We start from the raw sequence: 20,032 nt of genomic DNA, 5'->3' as shown, positions 1-20,032 counted from the left end.
GCGTGAATGCTAGGGCAAGCTGCTCCGGCGCGGCCCTCCTCCACGGAATGCCAGGGAGGGAGCGCAAAGCCACCCGCGCGGCGGAGCTGGTGCGCCTCCGACCCGCCTCTCCGGTAACGGATCGCGCCGCACTGAGTCCTTGCAGCAAACCTGCCGAATCCCGGCCGTGGACCTCTGAACACCGGGCGGGGCCGGGTGTGGCGGCGCGCTCGGACGTTCGTCATTCCTCCGCGCCCTCTCCTGCCAGCTGATTGGCCCCTGGGCCAGGGGCGGAGCACTCGCTGCGGAGGCAAGCGGCGGCGCGCGGACGGTTGGTCCAGCGCTCGGGCCTGGCGGCAGGCAAGTCCAGCTCGGTGCTGTCGGATACTTGGGGTGAGCGGAAAGCATGGCGGGGACCTCCGCGCCAGGCAGCAAGAGGCGGAGCGAGCCCCCGGCGCCTCGCCCCGGCCCGCCGCCGGGCACCGGGCACCCCCCGAGCAAGCGGGCCCGGGGCTTCTCCGCGGCCGCTGCCCCGGACCCTGATGACCCGTTCGGCGCGCATGGGGACTTCACTGCCGACGACCTGGAGGAGCTTGACACCCTCGCGTCACAGGCCCTGAGCCAATGTCCGGCCGCGGCTCGGGACGTGTCCAGTGAGTGCTCCTCGCGGCCTTTTGCTCGGAGGGAGTTGCAGACCGCGCCAGATCCCCTTGATGGCTGTGGCTTCGGAACCTCGCGGCCAGCCCTGCCTTTTCGCCTTTTTAAAATATGGGAACACCCTGATTTAAGCAGCGGTTGTCTTCCAGAAGGTCCTTTGATTTTAGGGGGAAATGCATTAGCCAGGTCAAACAGCCGATTTGAAACACAGAAGGCTAAGTTGACATTTTACTTTATTTTCTAAAGTTTAGGCCACTTGGTTCTTGGTTCTAAGCAGAGCTCCTTGGAACACACCTACCACCACCATCAGAACCATCACTACCCATGCATGGTGACCCCTTCTTGTGACAAGTTTGAGCGGCTTTAGATCTTATGAAGCTCACTGTCTCCCTTGGGCAGTGTGAGCATGGGAGGAGCCTGACACAGGCAAGAGATGAAATAAATTTATTCTTTTATACAACCAGTAAACTGTGCTAGGTGCCCAAACGTGAGGAACTGCAGCTGACCTAACAACAAAATACAAAAACTGCCGGGCGCGGTGGCTCACGCCTGTAATCCCAGCACTTTGGGAGGCCGAGGCGGGTGGATCACGAGGTCAGGAGATCGAGACCACGGTGAAACCCCGTCTCTACTAAAAATACAAAAAATTAGCCGGGCACAGTGGCGGGCGCCTGTATTCCCAGCTACTCCAGAGGCTGAGGCAGGAGAATGGCGTGAACCCGGGAGGCGGAGCTTGCAGTGAGCCGAGATCGCACCACTGCACTCCAGCCTGGGCGACAGAGCGAGACTCCGTCTCAAAAAAATACAAAAACTGTTCTTCATGGTGCTTACATTCTAGTTGAGGAATGAGTGAAGTCTTGAGGACTCCCAGAAAGAGAAAGGTTTTGAGTGCACCTTGCATCTGTACTTGGGTGTCTCAAGGCACCTTAAACTCAACAGGATCATTTCCTGGAAACCCAGTCCTCCTCCAGCATTTCTAGCATGGTGCCGGCAAAGCAGACATTCAGAGAATGATGACCAGATGTTCCACAAGGAAGTAACTAGCACGACTCTCCATCCAGTGGCACAAGGCGGCTCTTCCCCTTTCCTTGACTCTACATCTAATTTATTTGGAAAGCCTGTCAAGCTTACCTTCTTAATCCTTCTCTGGAATCTATCCTATTCACATCGCTTCTACCAACTGTCTGATCTATGTTACCATGAGTCCTCCCTTGAACAATGGTCTGCTAAATTGGTTTCCCATTTCCAATCTTGACTCCCTACAAGTGAGGCTTCACATCACCTTCTGAGTGATCTTTTCAAAACTCAAATCTGGCTGTGTCTTACACAGATAAACATGAACCCCACCCCCCCTTTTTTTTTTGACAGAGTCTCACTCTGTCACCCAGGCTGAAGTGTAGTGGTGCCATCTTGGCTCACCACAGCCTCCACCTCCCAGGTTCAAGCGATTCTCCTGCCTCAACCTCCCGAGTAGCCTCAGCCTCCCAAGTAGCTGGGATTACTTGTGCCCACCACCACGCCTGGCTAATTTTTGTATTTTTAGTAGAGACGGGGTTTCGCCATGTTGGCCAGGCTGGTCTCAAACTGCTGACCTCAGGTGATCCACCCGCCTTGGCCTCCCAAAGTGCTGAGATTACAGGCGTGAGCCACCACACCCAGCCATGAACACCCCAATGAAAGCCCTTTAATAATTTCCCACTTCTTCTAGTGTGAAGACCAAAATCCTTAACATGGCCTGCAAGGCCCAGCCTGGTTTGGCCCTTTCTCACTCTCTGGGTTCTGGCTGCACTAACATTCTTTGAATTCTCTCTGCTTCTTTACAATACAGAAACTTTATACATTGTTCTTTCTTTGTACATTGAGTATACTTTTCATTCATTCATCTCCACTCATCTGGTTAATTCCTACTTGTCCTTCAGCTCTCAGCTCCTTCACGTCTTCCCTAGGGAAGTGTTCCAGTCATCCCACTTAAGTCAGATTGCTGTCATGTTATAGGCTTTCCTGTATTTGTTCTCTTCTGCAGTTCTTAATCACGGTTGTAATTTTATATTTATCTGTGTGATTATTTGTCGAATGTCTTTTAAGCTCTGTGAGTGTAAGGACAGTATCAATTTTGCTCACTATTGTACCTGTAGAGCCTCACATGCCTGGTATATTGTATGTGGTCAGTAACTATTACTGAATAATAAATAGATCATTGAGTTCTGGCCAATGAGATCTCCTCAGGCTTTAGATGAGACTCTTGGAATTGGATGAAGGATAGGGAAAGAGTAATAGGATCTGTTGTTTTAGAAGGATCATTTATGAGTTTCAGCCAGGTGCGGTGGCTCATGCCTGTAATCCCAGCACTTTGGGAAGCTGAGGCGGGCTGATTACTTGAGGCCAGGAGTTTGAGACCAGGCTGGCCAATATGGTGAAACCCCATCTCTACTAAAAATATAAAAATTAGCCGGGCGTGGTCGCACACGCCTGTAATCCCAGCTACTCAGGAGGGTGAGACACAAGAATCGCTTGAACCTGGGAGGCGGAGGTTGCAGTGAGCCGAGATCACGCCACTGCTCTCCAGCCTGGGCAACAGAGCGAGACTCTGTCTCAAAAAAAAAAAAAAAAGAAGGATCATTTATGAGTTTGAACCATGTTCTTAGGTTGAAAAACACCTATATTGCTTACTAGATCTTTCTCTGCTTTGCTCTCAAGAGTAATTCTTCCCAGCACTTTGGGAGGCAAAGGCAGGAGGATTGCTTAAGCCCAGGAGTTCAAGACCAACCTGGGCAACATAAGGAGACCCCATCTCTACAAAGAATTTTAAAATTAGCCAGGCAGCCAGGCTCAGTGGCTGACGCCTGTAATCCCAACACTTTGGGAGGCTGAGGCGGGTGGATCGCGAGGACAGGAAATCAAGACCAGCCTGGCCAACATGGTGAAACGCCATCTCTACTAAAATACAAAAAAAAAAAGAAATAGCCAGGCATGGTGGCACACACCTGTAGTCCCAGCTACACAGGAGGCTAAGGCAGGAGGATCACTTGAACCCAGAAGGTCAAGGTGGCAGTGAGCAGTGATCACACCACTGCACTCCAGCCTGGGTGACAGAGCAAGACCCTATCTCAAAAAAGAAAAAAAAGAAGTGGGTATTTTCAGCATTTTCTGGCAAAAGTGGGAAAATGTTGGGTCCTGAAATGTATATGGAACTGTTTTTTACAGGTGATCGTAAGGTCCACAGATTATTAGACGGCATGTCAAAAAATCCTCCAGGGAAAAACAGAGAAAATGTTCCAATTAAAGATAATTTCGAATTAGAGGTACTTCAGGCACAATATAAAGAACTTAAAGAAAAGGTAAGTGACTTAACTTGTGGTTTTTGTAGCTAATTCATTCACTTATGTGTTTAAAAGCATTGTACAGTAAAATATACAAAGTTGTAAAACAAGTGTCTAGATTCATCCCTATGACATGGGAAAAGACTAGGGAAAGAAAGCCAGAAAGTTTAGGCTGAAAGAAACTAAATCGTGAGATTCCTAATGGCAAAGGCAAGAAGAAAAACACTGTATACCAGATCCAAAAAGAGATACAAACTGTTAGGATACTGAGATGAATTTATAGCATATATCTTCATGTGAAGAACACAACTTCATAATGGTTGCTATTTTCATTAGCAGCTTTGCAAGAAAGCAGACACTCTTCATATCACCATCTGTAGGTCCCTAAGAAAACCAGGAATATGTGGAATTTTAGTTGTGCAAGGTATGTGACCCAGATTTTTTTGTTTGTTTTGGAGATGGAGTCTGTCACCAGGCTGGAGTACAGTGACACAGTCTCGGCTCACTTCAACCTCTGCCTCCTGGTTTTAAGCAATTCTCATGCCTTAGCTTCCAGAGTAGCTGGGACTACAGGTGTGCACCACCACGCCCAGCTAATTCTTGTATTTTTAGTAGAGACAGAGTTTCACCATGTTGGCCAGGCTGGTCTCAAACCCCTGGCCTCAGCCTCCCAGAGTGTTGGGATTACAGGCATGAGCTACCACACCCAGCGACCCAGATTGTTAATGCCTCTTACAGCCTAAAGAATCCATCCAGGCGTGGTGGCTCACACCTGTAATCCCAGCACTTTGGTAGGCCGAGGCCAGTGGATCACCTGAGGTCAGGAGTTCAAGACCAGCCTGGCCAACATGGTGAAAACCCGTCTCTACTAAAAATACAAAAATTAGCTGGGCATTGTGGCGGGCGCCTGTAATCTCAGCTACTCGGGAGGCTGAGGCAGGAGAATTGCTGGAACCTGGGAGGTGAAGGTTGCAGTGAGCTGAGATCGTGCCATTGCACTCCAGCCCAGGCGACAATAGCGAGACTCTGTCTCAAAAAAAAGGAATCTGGTCAGGCAAGGTGGCTCATGCCTGTAATCCCAGCACTTTGGGAGGCCAAGGTGAGAGAATCGCTTGAACTCAGGAGTTCAAGAACAGCCTGGGCAATACAATGAGACCCTGTCTCTACAAATAAAAGTGAAAATTAGCCAGGCTAGTGGCACATGCTTTGTAGTCCTAGCTACTCAAGAGGTTGAGGCGAGAGGATCACTTGAGCCCAGGAGTTCGAGGTTACATTGAGCTATGATTGTGCCACAGCATTCCAGCCTAAGCAACCCCATCCCCCTCCCTGGCAAAAAGAATCTGCATGCATGAGTGACAAGTGTATGCTTAAGCTGTCTTGATGAATATCAGCTGTCCCATGAACAGGCCTAGCAGACCATGGTGACATCTGGTTGCTGTGGATATATTTTGATTACAAATTTGTCTGTTTTTCCTGTGCTTTCTCCATCTCCCCAACTACATTTTAAAACAAAGTACCTAAGTAGTTTTCTCTTACAAAGTTTTCACAAGATTAATTTGGGATTTACAGATGAAAGTAATGGAAGAAGAAGTTCTCATTAAGAATGGAGAAATTAAAATTTTGCGAGACTCACTACATCAGACGGAATCCGTTCTAGAGGAACAGAGAAGATCACATTTTCTTCTTGAGCAAGAGAAAACCCAAGCACTCAGTGACAAGGAAAAGGAATTCTCCAAAAAGGTGACCCAGAGCATTTGTTTTGCACCAGCTTTGCCTGCCCACTGAGTTCCTTTGACCAGGGTTGCCTGTAAATCTTCCAGGGAGATTTCAACACTTGTTTGTCTTAAATACTTTCTACTATCATCTCATTGCCATCCACTCTTCTTCCAGGGTCTGGATATATTTTGGAAAGGGATTTAGGTGAAACTCTATTTTGCTGTGGTAGTTGGTCTTGGCAGGAATAAGTAACTAGCTTAGCATTTCTAGAAACAGGCTTACATTAGGGCTCTTTTGCTAGATCAGAAACTCAACTGACCTAGCTTAGGCTAAAAGGAAATGTATTGCTTCCATATCCAAGTCTGGGAAGAACGGGGGTGTGGTGGGACCTTAAATGACTTAAATCTTGCCAGGACATTTTTATTCTCTATGCTATAAACAGTCTCTATCCTTATGGTAGAGGGTGTGTTCTCCAGAAGCTCCTGGGCTCGTATTTTATAAATATAGAGCAGAATTAAGACTTAGGGCCACATGCAGTGGCTCACGCCTGTAATCCAGCACTTTGGGAGGCTGAGGTGAGAGGATCACTTAAGCCAAGGGTTCGAGACCAGCCTGGGCAACTAGTGAGACCTCATCTCTACAAAAAAGAAAAATAAAAAAAGAACAAAATTATCCAGGCATGGTGGTGTGCACCTGTAGTCCCAGCTACTCAGGAGGCTGAGGTGGGAGAATTGCTTGAGCCCAGGAGGTTGAGGTTGAGGCTGCAGTAAGTCATGATCATGCTATTGTACTCCAGCCTGGGCAACAGAGCGAGACCCTGTCTCGAAAAAAGACTTAGGCTCCCTCATCTCAAGTTTTAAAATTCTGAGAAAGGCTGTGATTGGTCTAACTTGAGTCAATTGTCTGTCCCTGGCCAATTGCTGTAACCAAAAGCAACCAAAAACAAAAAAATGACAGCTCCCATTCTAATAAAATAGTCAGAGGTAGGGAAATTATTGATTTTTTTTTTTTTTTTTTTTTTTTTTTGAGACAGGGTCCAGGGTTTCACTGTCTTGCCTAGGCTGGAGTGCAGTGGTGCAATCACAGCTCACTGCAGCCTTGACTTCCCAGGCTCAAGCAATCCTCCCACCTCAGCCTCCCAGGTAGCTGGAACTATAGGCACACACCACCAGGCACAGCTAATTTTTAAATTTTGGTACAGACGGGGTTTTGCTATATTCCCCAAGCCGTTCTCAAACTCCTGGGCTCACGCAGTCCTCCCACCTTGGCCTCCCGAAGTGCTGAGATTACAGGCGCGAGCCACCATGCCCAGCCTGTTTCTCAGGGAAAGGAAAATGCTATTCTGGAAAGGAAAACAGTGGGTATCCAGTAGCTACCACAACTTTCCCTCAGCACCTCCCCGTGCTTCAGTCTCAAGGACATGGGAGCTTATTCTCATTGTTTCATTCAGCAAACTTAGCAAACTTTAAGCACTTACCTATGCCCCACACTAACCGCAATAGTTAACTTTCTGTATAAGTGATGAAGAGCAAGGAATTTGCGGTCAGACAAACCTGAATTTGAATCCAGGCTTCATCACACATAAGCGGTCACCTCAAGGTAGTAACTTAAGCTCCCTGGCTCATTTCCCTTATCTGTTCCAAAACATAACCAGAAAGGTTGTTGGGAGACTCACACATTCTTGCACTTACTTTGTTTGGTGCTGGGCCTGGCACAGAGTGTGCTTGGGGAATGAGGGCAGTTACTGTTGGCTATAGCACCTGGAGGCCAGAGCAGCAGGTCTCTCTGTACTGCATAGTGTCTTGGTAAACTGTTCCAACTCCTCTGCCCAAACTTTGAAGAAGACCTGGAATTGTGCACCAGTGCGTTCATTAATAAAGGTCAATATGTTACTGCTGACATAGGGCACCTTACCAAGCTCTATGCTGGGTATTTTACACTCATCATTCTACTTAATCCTCCCAACTATCATGAAGACAGGTATTTTATGTTACAAATAAGTTAGGATTCAAAGACATTAAATAAATGGTGGGCTGGTATTTAATTCTTTTTTTTTATTTTTTAAATTTTTTGTAGAGTCAAGGTCTTGCTATTTTGCCCAGGCTGGTCTCGAACTCCTGGGCTCAAACGATCCTCCCGCCTCAACCTCCCAAAGTGCTTAGGATTACAGGCCTGAGCCACCACACCTGGCCAGGGCTGGTATTTAAACCCTCACAAACTACCCTTACAATAGAGTCCAGTATCTTTTTAGAGTACCATATTGTCTTTCAGAAAGAAAGCTAATGTTTGATATTTTAGGACGTTTATGTCACAGCAGACTTTCATATGTATTTTTCATTGTTTGTCTTTTACTGGCTTGTGATTTTGAAGCCCAGAGATATTTTTGTGTATATGACGGGGCCATTACAAGCATGTTTCTTTTGCCTTCCAGCTCCAATCATTGCAGTCTGAACTCCAGTTTAAAGATGCAGAGATGAATGAATTAAGGACAAAGCTCCAGACCAGTGAACGAGCAAATAAACTGGCTGCTCCCTCTGTTTCCCATGTCAGGTAATGATGGTGCTGGAGGGATAGTTCAGTTTTGCATTATTTAGTAAAAAATCTGCATAACAATGTCAGGCTGGTCCTAAATGAAGGCCATTTAGACCCCTCCACCTGGGCAGAGATCCTCTTTTCCTGAAGGATTCAGAGGTAGTTTAGATGACGCTTGCATGGTTTGAGACATCACAGCATAAAGGCCCATACTCTAGAAATACTGCCTCTGTATGGCATTTTATAAACATAATTCTTCAGGACTAGAAAGACCTGGAAAAATGATCTCCAAATTTTGGGGGTGGGCCGGTCTTTACTTTTATGTAATTTGTTTAACTGATTTTGTTGCAAGCATGAGTGTATTTTAGTTCCAGCTACTTGGAATATTTTTTCTCATTTGCTGTCTGGGGACCCTTGTCCAACAGCCCCATCCTTTGTGGTCAGATGTGCTCAACTTTTTTTTTCTTTTTTTTTTTTGAGACAGAGTCTCGCTCTGTCACCCAGGCTGGAGTACAGTGGTACAATTTCGGCTCACTGCAACCTCTGCCTCCTGGGTTCAAGCAATTCTCCTCCCTCAGCCTCCTGAGTAGCTGGGACTACAGGCACACACCACCATGCCCAGCTAATTTTTGTAGAGACGGGGTTTCACCATGTTGGCCAGGCTTGTCTCGAACTCCTGGACTCAAATGATCTGCCAGCCTGGGCCTCCCAAACTACTGGGATTACAAGCATGAGCCACTGTGCCTGGCCCAGTCTTGAAATTTGAACAGTGTCAGTCAGGGCATCTTCTGGTTTTGAACATTCTGCTGCCTTTGTTCATAATGGGCAGTGTGTGAAACTGAACTCTCCATGCCTTGCATTGTCCACATAAGACAAGAGAGCTGAGGGGATCCTCTTCATACATCAGTAACAGAAAGACCTCAGCATTATATGATCAGATCAGAGGGTTAATACTGCTTCTCTACCATAAAGACATTGGCACTGAGAAGTTGCTCAGTTTTCAACATACCTAGTAGGTTTATCAAAATTTTGATATTTATTTTGATAGCCCTTTTTCTGTTTAAAGTCTTTGCATTCTATTGGAAGTTTTTTTTTTTTTTTTTTTTTTTTTAGACAGAGTCTTGCTCTGTTGTCCAGGCTGGAGTGCACTGGCATGATCTCAGCTCACTGCAACCTCCACCTCCCTGTCTCAGCCTCCCAAGTAGCTGGTATTACAGGCACATACCACCACGCCAGGCTAGTTTTTTTTGTATTTTTTTTTTTTTAAGTAGAGATGGGATTTCACCATGTTGGTCAAGCTGCTCTCGAACTCCTGACTTCAGGTGATCCACCCGCCTCGGCCTCCCAAATTGTTGGGATTACAGGTGTGAGCCACCGCGCCCAGCCTGGAAGTCTTGTGACCATTAAAAAATCGTTTGTTCCACATTGGCTGGGCGCAGTGGCTCACACCTGTAATCCCAACACTTTGGGAGGATGAGGCAGGCAGATCACTCAAGGTCAGGGGTTCGAGACCAACCTGGCCAACATGGTGAAACACTGTCTCTACTGAAAATATAAAAATTAGCTGGGCATGGTGGCATGCGCCTGTAATCTCAGCTATTTGGGAGGCTGAGGCAGGAGAATCACTTGAACCTGTAGGCAGAGGTTGCAGTGAGCCAAGATCACGCCACTGCACGCCAGCCTGGGCAACAGAACAAGACTCCATTCCAGAAAAAAAAATATAGTTTGTTCCACATTGAAAAGATGTTTTGCACCAGGCATGGTAGCTACACAGGCAATCCCAGCTACACAGAAGGCTAAGGCAGGAAGATTGCTTAAGGTTAGCAGTTCGAGACTAGCCTGGGCAACATAGCAAAACCCCATTGCTACTAAAAAAAAAATAAAATTACCGGCCCCAGTGGCTCATGCCTGTAATCCCAGCATTTTGGGAAGCTGAGGTGGGCAGATCATTTGAGCCCACGAGTTCAAGACTAGCCTAGGCAACATGGTGAAACTGTATCTCTAGAAATAACTCTAGAAAGAATAAAAAGTTAGCCAGATGTGGTGGTTGCAGACCTGTAGTCCCTGTGCTACTCAGAAGGATGAGGTGGGAGGATCACTGAGCCCAAGAGGTGGAGGCTGCAGTGCGCCGTAATTGTGCCACTGGGCTCCAGCATGGGCAACAGAGTGAGACCCTGTCTCACCAAAAAAAAAAAAAAAAAAAAATTAGCTGGCCATGTTGGTGTGTGCCTGTAATCCCAGCTACTCAGGAGGCTGGGATTACAGATGGGTGGATCGCTTGAGCCCAGGAGGTCAAGGCTGCAGTGAGCTATGATCATGCTACTGTACTCCAGCCTGGGCGACGGAACAAGACTCTGTCTCAAAAAAAAATGTTTTGGTGGAATTGTAAATAGTGATAATAAAGAATAGTAAAAGAATTATGGCTAATATTATATTTTTGGATGATTAGAAAAATATAAAAATGAGTAAAAGACTTTTTCAATAATTTGGATCAAAATGCGTGGAATTAGCCAGTAACAGTGGATCATGCCTGTAATCCCAGCACTTTGGGAGGCCAAGGCGGGTGGATCACTTGAGCTCAGGAGTTTCAGACCAGCCTGGGTAACTTAGCGAAACCCCAACTCTATAGAGAAATTAAAATTTAAAAATATTTTTAAAAAAGAAAAACAAATGCCTGGAATTTTGCACTGCTCCCCTGACAAAGAATGGTAGACATATAATAGATAAAACCTTTGGTTAAAACACCTAGACATGAAAAGTTTAAAGTTTGTTAGAAATTTTGTAACCAGATATTTTGAATGGTTTTAGTAGAATCATTACTTTGCTTTCATAGTTAACTTTTTCCAGTCCTAGGAAAAACCCTTCTGTGGTTATAAAGCCAGAAGCATGTTCTCCACAATTTGGAAAAACATCTTTTCCTACAAAGGAGTCTTTTAGTGCTAACATGTCCCTTCCCCACCCCTGCCAGACGGAGTCAGGATACAAGCCTCTGGTGGGCAAAGAGGGTAAGTCCATTAGTCATCTATTGATGTATAACAAGCTACCCAAATATGTGGCTTAAAACAATTATTATTTATTTTCTCCCAATTTCTGTGATCAGCAATTCTGACAGGGCACAGAGGGGACAATCTCTGCAGGGACTGGAATCACTGAAAGCTTGTCTTAAGCTGAAGGATCTATTCAAGGTGGCTCACTCACATGGCTGGCAGTGTAATTTCTTGCCACATGGGCCTCTGCACATGGATATGGGGTATCCTCATAACCTGGTGGGTGGCTTCCTCTAAAGCTAGCAAATCCAGAGAGAGAGAGCCAGGCAGAAGCTATCCATTTATGGCCTAGCCTCAGAAGTCACACAGCATCACCTCTGCCACATTCTGTTTGTTAGAAGCAAATCACTGAGTCTGGGCTTCATTCAAGGGGGGAAACCAAGCTTATACCTTTTTTTTTTTTTTTTTTTATTATTATTATACTTTAAGTTTTAGGGTACATGTGCACAACATGCAGGTTTGTTACGTATGTATACATGTGCCATGTTGGTGTGCTGCACCCATTAACTCGTCATTTAGCATTAGGTATATCTCCTAATGCTATCCCTCCCCGCTCCCCCCAAGCTTATACCTTTTGAAGGGAGGTGTGTCAAAGCATTTGTGGGCTTTTTTTTTTTTTTGAGACGGGGTCTCACTCTGTCACCCAGGCTGGAGTGCAATGGCACGATCTCGGCTCATGGCAACTTCCGCCTCCTGGGTTCAAGTGATTCTCCTGCCTCAGCCTCCTGAATAGCTGGGATTACAGGGACCTGCCATCATGTTTGTGGGCATATTTTTAAACCATCACAGCATCAATTGACCATGCCAAAAACCTAGCTAGTATGCAGGAATCTGTTTTTCTTTTCTTTTTTTTTTTCTTTGAGGCGGAGTCTCACTCTGTCACCAGGCTGGAGTGCAGTGGTGTGATCTCGGCTCACTGCAACCTCTGCCTCCCATGTTCAAGCGATTCTTCTGCTTCAGCCTCCTGAGTAGCTGGGACTACAGGCATGCACCACCACGCCCAGCTAATTTTTGTATTTTTAGTAGAGACAGGTTTCACAATGTTGGCCTGGATGGTCTCGATCTCATGACCTCGTGATCCACCCACCTTAGCCTCCCAAAGTGCTGGGATTACAGGCATGAGCCACTGTGCCCAGCCTCTGTTTTCCTTTTGTAGTCCAGCTTTTGTGTTTTTATAACTCAGTCCAGATTGAGGGGATGCTGCTGTTTTTTAGAGAGAGACAATCTAACATCAGTAGGTTTTCAGACCGCTGTGTCAGTGTATCTTATAAATCAGATACATTGACCCTCTTCTTACCATCAACCTTTCAAATCCTTGGCCATCATAACACTTCTGAGAAACTGTAGCCCACTTCCATTTTTGGCATCTAGCAGCTAAAGGGGCAGTGTACAGTAGTGTTAAAAGCAGGCAGTAGAGCCCAGTAGCCTGGATGTGAGTCCCAGTAATGCTACTTACTGGCTTATATGATTTGGGCAAGTCCTTTAGTCTCTGTGCCTCAGTTTCCCTATATGTAAAACAGACCTAATGATAAATCCTTGTAGGGTCACTGAGGAACAAATGGGCTGAAGTATGTAGAGCTCTTAGAACACTGTCTAGCACGTAACAAGCACCATGTCAATGTTAGTGGTTACTGTTTTATCTAATTGCCTCATTTTGAGTGAGGCAAACAGCTTGATTTTCTTTTTCTTTCCTTGTATGAGTTCCTGTTTTACATAACGAAGGTAAAAGATGCAGGGCTCTTGAGCTGCTTTGGCTCTTGTTTGATCCAAGGTCAAAGAAGTAGAACAGCCTGTGTTTTAAACTCATTGCATGTAAAAGTTTCTAATATGCCCATGCTTCTGTGCTCAAGTTTTGATTTACATTTTATCACATTTCAGATAGTAAGACCCACAGTCTGAGAGGTGACTCCATAAAACAAGAAGAGGCCCAGAAAAGCTTTGTTGACAGCTGGAGACAGAGATCAAACACTCAAGGTACCAGAATCCCAGCTTCTCTTGCAGGGGCCTGCATGAGTGATATGCAGAAGAATTGCCCAGGCCTCTGAGAACTGGCACCCCGGGCAGAGAGTCCAGGGAAGTCAAAGTATGTGGCTTAAGCAGAAGACTTTATAAAGTGGAAAGGGCCAAGGGCAGGTATGTCCCAGAGCCTTCCGCACCCACAGGCATCTTCCTGGGGCTTAGTGGCAGCTTAGAGGACAGTTGGCATCCAAAGAATCCTTACTGTTTCCTTCTGAAAGCCACCGAAAAGATCTCCCATGTCAGAACCTTCTAGAGTCACCTTGTCTTCTGCAGGTTCCATTTTGATAAACCTGCTCCTGAAGCAGCCTTTGATCCCAGAGTCATCCCTAAGCCTTTGCCACCTCCTGAGTAGTAGTTCTGAGTCTCCTGCTGGCACCCCCCTGCAGCCACCAGGGTTTGGCAGGTAAGCATAAGACTCCTGGAAAGCTTGTTTGGGAAGGAGCTTCCTGGAAGCAAATTCCTTTCTGGCCCTTGTCAGCCTGGGAAGTCTGTGGGAAGGGCAGGGAGCCTGGAGAATTTGGCAGGCAGGCTGTTTGGGGCTCTTGACCTTATCTCCATCCCACACTTATCTATTTTTCTTTGTGTTTGTTGCCAGTACCTTGGCTGGAATGTCAGGCCTCAGGACCACAGGTTCTTATGATGGGTCATTTTCCCTCTCAGCCCTGAGAGAAGCACAGAACCTGGCATTCACTGGACTGAATCTGGTTGCCAGGAATGAGTGCTCACGTGATGGAGACCCAGCAGAGGGAGGCAGAAGGGCCTTCCCACTCTGCCAGCTTCCTGGAGCCGTGCATTTCCTCCCCCTTGTACAGTTCTTCATCGGCTTACACTGCCAGGCCCTGCAGGACTTGGCAGCTGCTAAGAGAAGTGGAGCACCTGGGGACTCACCGACACATTCCTCCCGCGTGAGCTCTGGCGTAGAGACCAACCCTGAGGACTCAGTGTGCATCCTGGAAGGCTTCTCTGTGACTGCACTTAGCATTCTTCAGCACCTGGTGTGCCACAGCGGAGCAGTCGTCTCCCTATTACTGTCAGGAGTCGGGGCAGATTCTGCTGCTGGGGAAGGAAACGGGAGCCTGGTTCACAGGCTTAGTGATGGAGATATGACCTCAGCCCCAAGGGGGGTTGCTGATGACCAAGGACAGCACCCACTGTTGAAGATGCTTCTTCACCTGTTGGCTTTCTCTTCTGCAGCAACAGGACACCTTCAAGCCAGTGTCCTGACCCAGTGCCTTAAGGTTTTGGTGAAATTAGCCGAAAACACTTCCTGTGATTTCTTGCCCAGGTATCAAGCAGCATAGGAGTCATGATTCTTTGTGGGTCTCACCTGACCTCTTAAGGTCTAACCCATGGCACTTGTACTTTGCTCACATCTTGACTTATCTACACTAGTTAGTTCTAAGGCCTGGTTCAGGGAGTTCTGAAGTGATGGGAAGTGGGGCCAAACGGGAGAACCAAGGAAGTGGTTTATTTGGTTTAATTCTGCCCCTGAACAACAGGTAAGCAAAAGGCACACATGATTAAAGGAGGCTGCTAACCTCTGTGGAGGAGGGCCCTGCCTCAGGGCAAGGGTTAAGACAAGGGGCTGGCCGGGCGCGGTGGCTCACGCTTGTAATCCCAGCACTTTGGGAGGCCGAGGCGGGCGGATCACGAGGTCAGGAGATCGAGACCACGGTGAAACCCCGTCTCTACTAAAAATACAAAAAATTAGCCGGGCGTGGTGGCGGGCGCCTGTAGTCCCAGCTACTCGGAGAGGCTGAGGCAGGAGAATGGCGTGAACCCGGGAGGCGGAGCTTGCAGTGAACCGAGATTGCGCCACCGCACTCCAGCCTGGGTGACAGAGCAAGACTCCGTCTCAAAAAAAAAAAAAAAAAAGACAAGAGGCCTCTGAACCTGAGATGTGAGTAAGGTGAAGACCACATATCACTAGCACGTTGAAGTTTAGTGGGTTCCCTAAGGAAGCAGAGGATGTGGGGAGGGTCTGCGGCCCATGGGCTGACCTTGCTGGGAGTCTCTGCCTGTCACTGTGCCCATCTTTAGCATGCATCTGGGGTGGCCTGTCTGTTCCTCTTAAGGTTTGTGGGTAGTAGTGTTACAGTGAAACTAGCAAATGAACACTGTGATCATAAATTCCTCCCTTGGGATTCCAGAGCCTCAAGATTGGGGAGAACTGTGAACACAGCCAGCCCACCCCCTCATCCAGTAATCCAGTCTCCCTCTCAGCACTCTACCAAAGGGTCAGTTTCTTTTTTTTTTTTTTTTTTTTTTTTTTTTTGAGATGGAGTCTTGCTCTGTCGCCCAGGCTGGAGTGCAGTGGCGCAATCTCGGCTCACTGGAAGCTCCGCCTCCCGGGTTCACGCCGTTCTCCTGCCTCAGCCTCTCCGAGTAGCTGGGACTACAGGCGCCCGCCACCACGCCCGGCTGATTTTTTTATATTTTTAGTAGAGACAGGGTTTCACCGTGGTCTCGATCTCCTGACCTCGTGATCCACCCGCCTCGGCCTCCCAAAGTGCTGGGATTACAAGTGTGAGCCACCGCGCCTGACCTCAAAGGGTCAGTTTCTATGTTGGAATGATTCCACTGGCTGAATATATCTTAAATCATCTCATCTCTGAGCTCAGCACTGCTGTTTCCTAGATCTGTTTCCATCTGAATATTTTTGGTTGGTCTGGCCCATGCTAAAGGTGGTACTCAGAGCTGGACACAGCACCGCAGTATAGTGTGGGCAGTGGGATCAGGCAGACCCAGCACTCAAGTGCCCAGCAGGGGCCCAGCTCATAGTGGCTGTTTTTTTGTTTATTTGTTTGTTTTTGTTTTGAGATGAAGTTTCACTCTTGTTGCCCAGGCTGGAGTACAGTGGTATGATCTTGGCTCACTGCAACCTCCACTTCCAAGGTTCAAGCAGTTCTCCTGCCTCAGCCTCCTGAGACGCTGAGATTACAGGCACCTGCCACCACACCTGGCTAATTTTTTGTATTTTTAGTAGAGACAGGGTTTCACCATGTTGGCCAGGCTGGTCTCAAATGCCGGACCTCAGGTGATCCACCTGCCTTGGCCTCCCAAAGTGCTGGGATTACAGGCGTGAGCCACCGGGCCCAGCCTTGGTTATTTGTTTAATAATTGTTAAATGAATGAATCCCAGGCTGGGCACAGTGGCTCCTGCCTGTAATCTCAGCACTTTGGGAGGCCAAGTTGGGAGGATCACTTGAGCCCAGGAGTTTGAGACCAGTGTGGGCAACAAAGCATCATCTCTACAATTTTTTTTTTAATTGGCCAGTTGTGGTGGCAGTGAGCTATGACCATGCCACTGCACTCCAGCCTAGGTGACAGAGTGAGACCCTATCTCAAAAAAAAGAATCCCAGAAACCATGTTTTTACTGGTGGTAGACACACCATTATTCCACTCCTGTTGAGCTTGTCCACAGGGACATTCAAAACACAGCCACGGCTGGATGCTTACCTATTTCATGTACTGGGGCTCTTCATAAAATTTCATTTAAAAAGGTTCTTAGGGGTCGGGCATGGTGGCTCATGCCTGTAATCCCAGCACTTTAGGAAGCCGAGGTGAGTGGATCATGAGGTCAGGAGATTGAGACCATCCCGGCTAACACAGTGAAACCCCGTCTCTACTAAAAATACAAAAAAGTAGCTGGGCGTGGTGGCAGGCACCTGTAGTCCCAGCTACTTGGGAGGCTGAGGCAGGAGAATCACTTGAACCCTGGAGGCGGAGGTTGCAGTGAGCTGAGTTTGCGCCACTGCACTCCAGCCTGGGTGACAGAGCGAGACTCCGTTTCAAAAAAAAAAAAGTTCTTACGCTATCAAAAAATAACTTGGAAACCACTGTGTTGTATATAAAGGTGGATTTTCCTTGCAATACCTTCTGCGAGTGGCAGATATTGGACCTCTTACAGCCCAATAGTGAAACCAGGTAACAACCATATTAAATTCCAGCTTCCCACAAAGGTCTGCACACCCTGGCAACTAAAAAGCATTGAACTTTTTGTCTGCTGTGCAGGATTTGCTCTAAAGTGAGTTCATCCCACATAGTGAGACCTTACTTCCTAAGGACATACTGAGGGATATCTTGACCTTCTGTGCTTAGAAACTGCAGATGTCTGAAGGGGTACACACCTGGCCAGACCCCATAGAGTGTTTCAGAATTGCCCTTCTCCCCACCCACCAGGCCAGTCCATCATGCTCCTCTAGGCTATGTGGGTTGAGCAAACAGCAGCAGTTGCCTTGGGGCTTGGTTTATTGGTAATAGCTTTCCTTTTGCCCCTGAGACCTGGGGCAGTGTGCCCAGAACCCCTCCCTCCTGCACACCCCACAGTAGGCACATTCTCCCACTGGCAGCAGATATGTTTTCTAGCAAGTAGAGAAAATGGCTTTCCTTGCCCTGTGAGAGGTCTCATAAGATCCAACCATAGCCAAGGCCATGTTTGTCACTTCTGGAGCCCTGGCCGGTCCTTCTGTGGGCACAGAACATTTCTCTCCCACATAAGTTAGGACTTGTATCCCTGTTTGGGAGCATGTGGAAGCCAGGCATCCCAGGTCCAGGAGGTCATCCCACTTCCTGGGCAATGCTACACCAGATGAGGGACTGTCCTCTCAGCTGCAGCAGTCTTGCAGTGGAAGTGCCCACTTGTTCACATGAAATAAGTTTCATAGCAAGTAAGTGGGGGTCAGGCCAGCACTGAAACCCAAGTCTGGCTGAACCAACTCACCTGTTCGTACTGCCTTGCTCAATTTTCTGTTACCTCTAGTGGAATGTGAGGGTAGGTTATGGAGCTGGGGTTGGGGAGTGTCACGTCTCTCTGGGTCCCTGTCTTTTAGGTTCCAGTGTGTGTTCCAAGTGCTGCCAAAGTGCCTCAGCCCAGAGACACCCCTGCCTAGCGTGCTGCTGGCTGTTGAGCTCCTCTCCCTGCTGGCGGACCACAACCAGCTGGCACCTCAGCTCTGTTCCCACTCGGGTAAAGCAGGGTGGGGCGGGCGTCTGGACTGTTCCTGCAGATCAAGGGAAGGGTTGGGGTGGGGACAGGGTCAAGGGCCTTGGAGGGCTTCTGCAGCATGCAGCCCAGGCTCTTCATGAGAAGGCACCCTGAGTGAGAGGCGTGCTATCCTTTTCAGAAGGCTGCCTCCTGCTGCTGCTGTACATGTACATCACATCACGGCCTGACAGAGTGGCCTCGGAGACACAATGGCTCCAGCTGGAACAAGAGGTAAAAACTCCAGAGCCCCTTCTGGACACTGTCCCCACCCCATCCTAAGAACCAACAGAATCTCCTTTCTTTCCACTGGGGAGAAAGGGAGCTTTAATTCATTTTAGTAACAAGAGTTGATCAAGCAGCTAAAGAGGTAAACTCAGTTTGGGGGCTGTGCACCACACAGATGCAGTGCAGACAGGACTTGGCAGAGTTGCCTGATGACTGATCCTGTCTTGGCTTTGGGGCTTGGGGGCAGAATGGGGGGCTGGAGGCAGGTGGGTTGCTGGTGACACATGGGTGCTCTTCCTGGGTCTGCCCTGGGAAGGTCCCACACCACTTCTTGGACCCCACTTGTGCAGACAAGCAGTTGCTGAAGCAAGTAAACTCTTATAGAAGCTTGAGAAAACCCTCGCAGGGACTGGTCTTCTGCCCAGGATGGAACCGATCTGTTCTTGTTCTAGGTGGTGTGGCTCCTGGCTAAGCTTGGTGTGCAGAGCCCCTTGCCCCCAGTCACTGGCTCCAACTGCCAGTGTAATGTGGAGGTGAGTGGGTAGGGGCCAACAGCTGGCAGCTCTGTGGTGGTAAGGGGGCCCTGTGCAAGGACTGTAGGCCCCACTGCAAACCTCCTCACCTGAGGTGGCTAGGCTGAGCGGATTGTTCAGGTGCAGGCCATGGTGGCACCAGACCTCAGTCTGCACCCCCTCTCTCCCAGGTGGTCAGAGCGCTCACTGTGATGTTGCACAGACAGTGGCTGACAGTGCGGAGGGCAGGGGGGCCCCCAAGGACTGACCAGCAGAGGCGGACAGTGCGCTGTCTGCGGGACACGGTGCTGCTGCTGCACGGCCTATCGCAGAAGGACAAGCTCTTCATGATGCACTGCGTGGAGGTGCTGCATCAGTATGACCAGGTGATGCCGGGGGTCAGCATGCTCATACGAGGGCTTCCTGATGTGACCGACTGTGAAGGTGAGCCTACCAGAGGCCCTCCTGCCCAGCCCCCACGGCTTCTCCCAGAGGTTCCCCAACAAGTCAGATTCCTGGGCGTCCCCTCAGCAGGCCCCCGCCCACTGTGGCCTGTTCTGGCACTGGGGCCGTTTTCTTTTATCTTCCTGCCTCAGTTCTTCTCCAAGCATATTGGGCTGCCTTTTGCTCCTGTCTGTTGAGTGTGCCTGGCAGAGCCACGGTTTTTCCAGAAATACCCATGTTTGAATTGCCTTTGTATCACTTTGTTTGCAGTAGCTGAGGGAGCAGGGCCTGGGTGTGGAAGGGACTGGTTAGTTCCTGCGGACGTTGGGGGAGGAGAGGTGGGACCTGCCCTAGGCCCTGGCACCTTTGGGCCCTCACCAGGAACCTCTCCTTTTTGTCTCAGAGGCAGCCCTGGATGACCTCTGTGCCGCGGAAACCGATGTGGAAGACCCCGAGGTGGAGTGTGGCTGAGGCCCTGAGCATCCAGCCACATGGTGGCACCAGCACCACTCCTTTCCTTACCACATCAACTGATTAAAGCAGTGACCAGCAGGAACTGCCCAGAGAACTGGCTGGCCTTGTTTCCTGAGTCT

The 20,032-nt window shown here is 48.5% G+C and overlaps 1 protein-coding gene across 7 annotated transcripts; it reads left to right on the top strand.

Annotated features, from left to right (window-relative positions):
- Nucleotides 1-276: 276 nt before the first annotated feature.
- Nucleotides 277-20,011, top strand: ATRIP (ATR interacting protein). Of its 7 annotated transcripts, none has more exons than XM_003257009.4 (13): nt 277-632; nt 3,841-3,974; nt 5,526-5,696; nt 8,104-8,222; nt 11,052-11,209; nt 13,130-13,225; nt 13,544-13,673; nt 13,866-14,555; nt 18,104-18,240; nt 18,398-18,489; nt 18,936-19,016; nt 19,187-19,439; nt 19,843-20,011. In XM_003257009.4, the coding sequence occupies exons 1-13, from the start codon at nt 386-388 to the stop codon at nt 19,908-19,910; spliced, it is 2,376 nt and encodes a 791-aa protein (XP_003257057.2). In that variant the 5' UTR covers nt 277-385; the 3' UTR covers nt 19,911-20,011. The 7 variants fall into 7 exon arrangements, with proteins under 7 accessions (XP_003257057.2, XP_003257058.2, XP_030667724.1 ...); XM_030811864.1 differs by having other exon boundaries at nt 281-632; nt 18,401-18,489; nt 19,843-20,004; XM_030811863.1 differs by having other exon boundaries at nt 281-632; nt 19,187-19,381; nt 19,843-19,991.
- Nucleotides 20,012-20,032: the final 21 nt, after the last annotated feature.

This window comes from Nomascus leucogenys, chromosome 4 (genome assembly GCF_006542625.1).
Source record: "Nomascus leucogenys isolate Asia chromosome 4, Asia_NLE_v1, whole genome shotgun sequence".
NCBI lineage: Eukaryota > Metazoa > Chordata > Mammalia > Primates > Hylobatidae > Nomascus > Nomascus leucogenys.
The sequence above is the reverse complement of the archived record's forward strand: the minus strand, read 5'-3'. Positions and strand labels throughout refer to the sequence as shown.

Bases quoted from the DNA above. Each gene is read 5' to 3' on its own strand.
- ATRIP (XM_030811861.1), top strand. From the start codon at position 386: ATGGCGGGGACCTCCGCGCCAGGCAGCAAGAGGCGGAGCGAGCCCCCG. The intron at 5,697-8,103 runs GTGACCCAGAGC...TTTGCCTTCCAG, and splicing joins AAAAGGAATTCTCCAAAAAG to CTCCAATCATTGCAGTCTGA. The intron at 8,223-11,051 runs GTAATGATGGTG...AACTTTTTCCAG, and splicing joins CCCTCTGTTTCCCATGTCAG to TCCTAGGAAAAACCCTTCTG.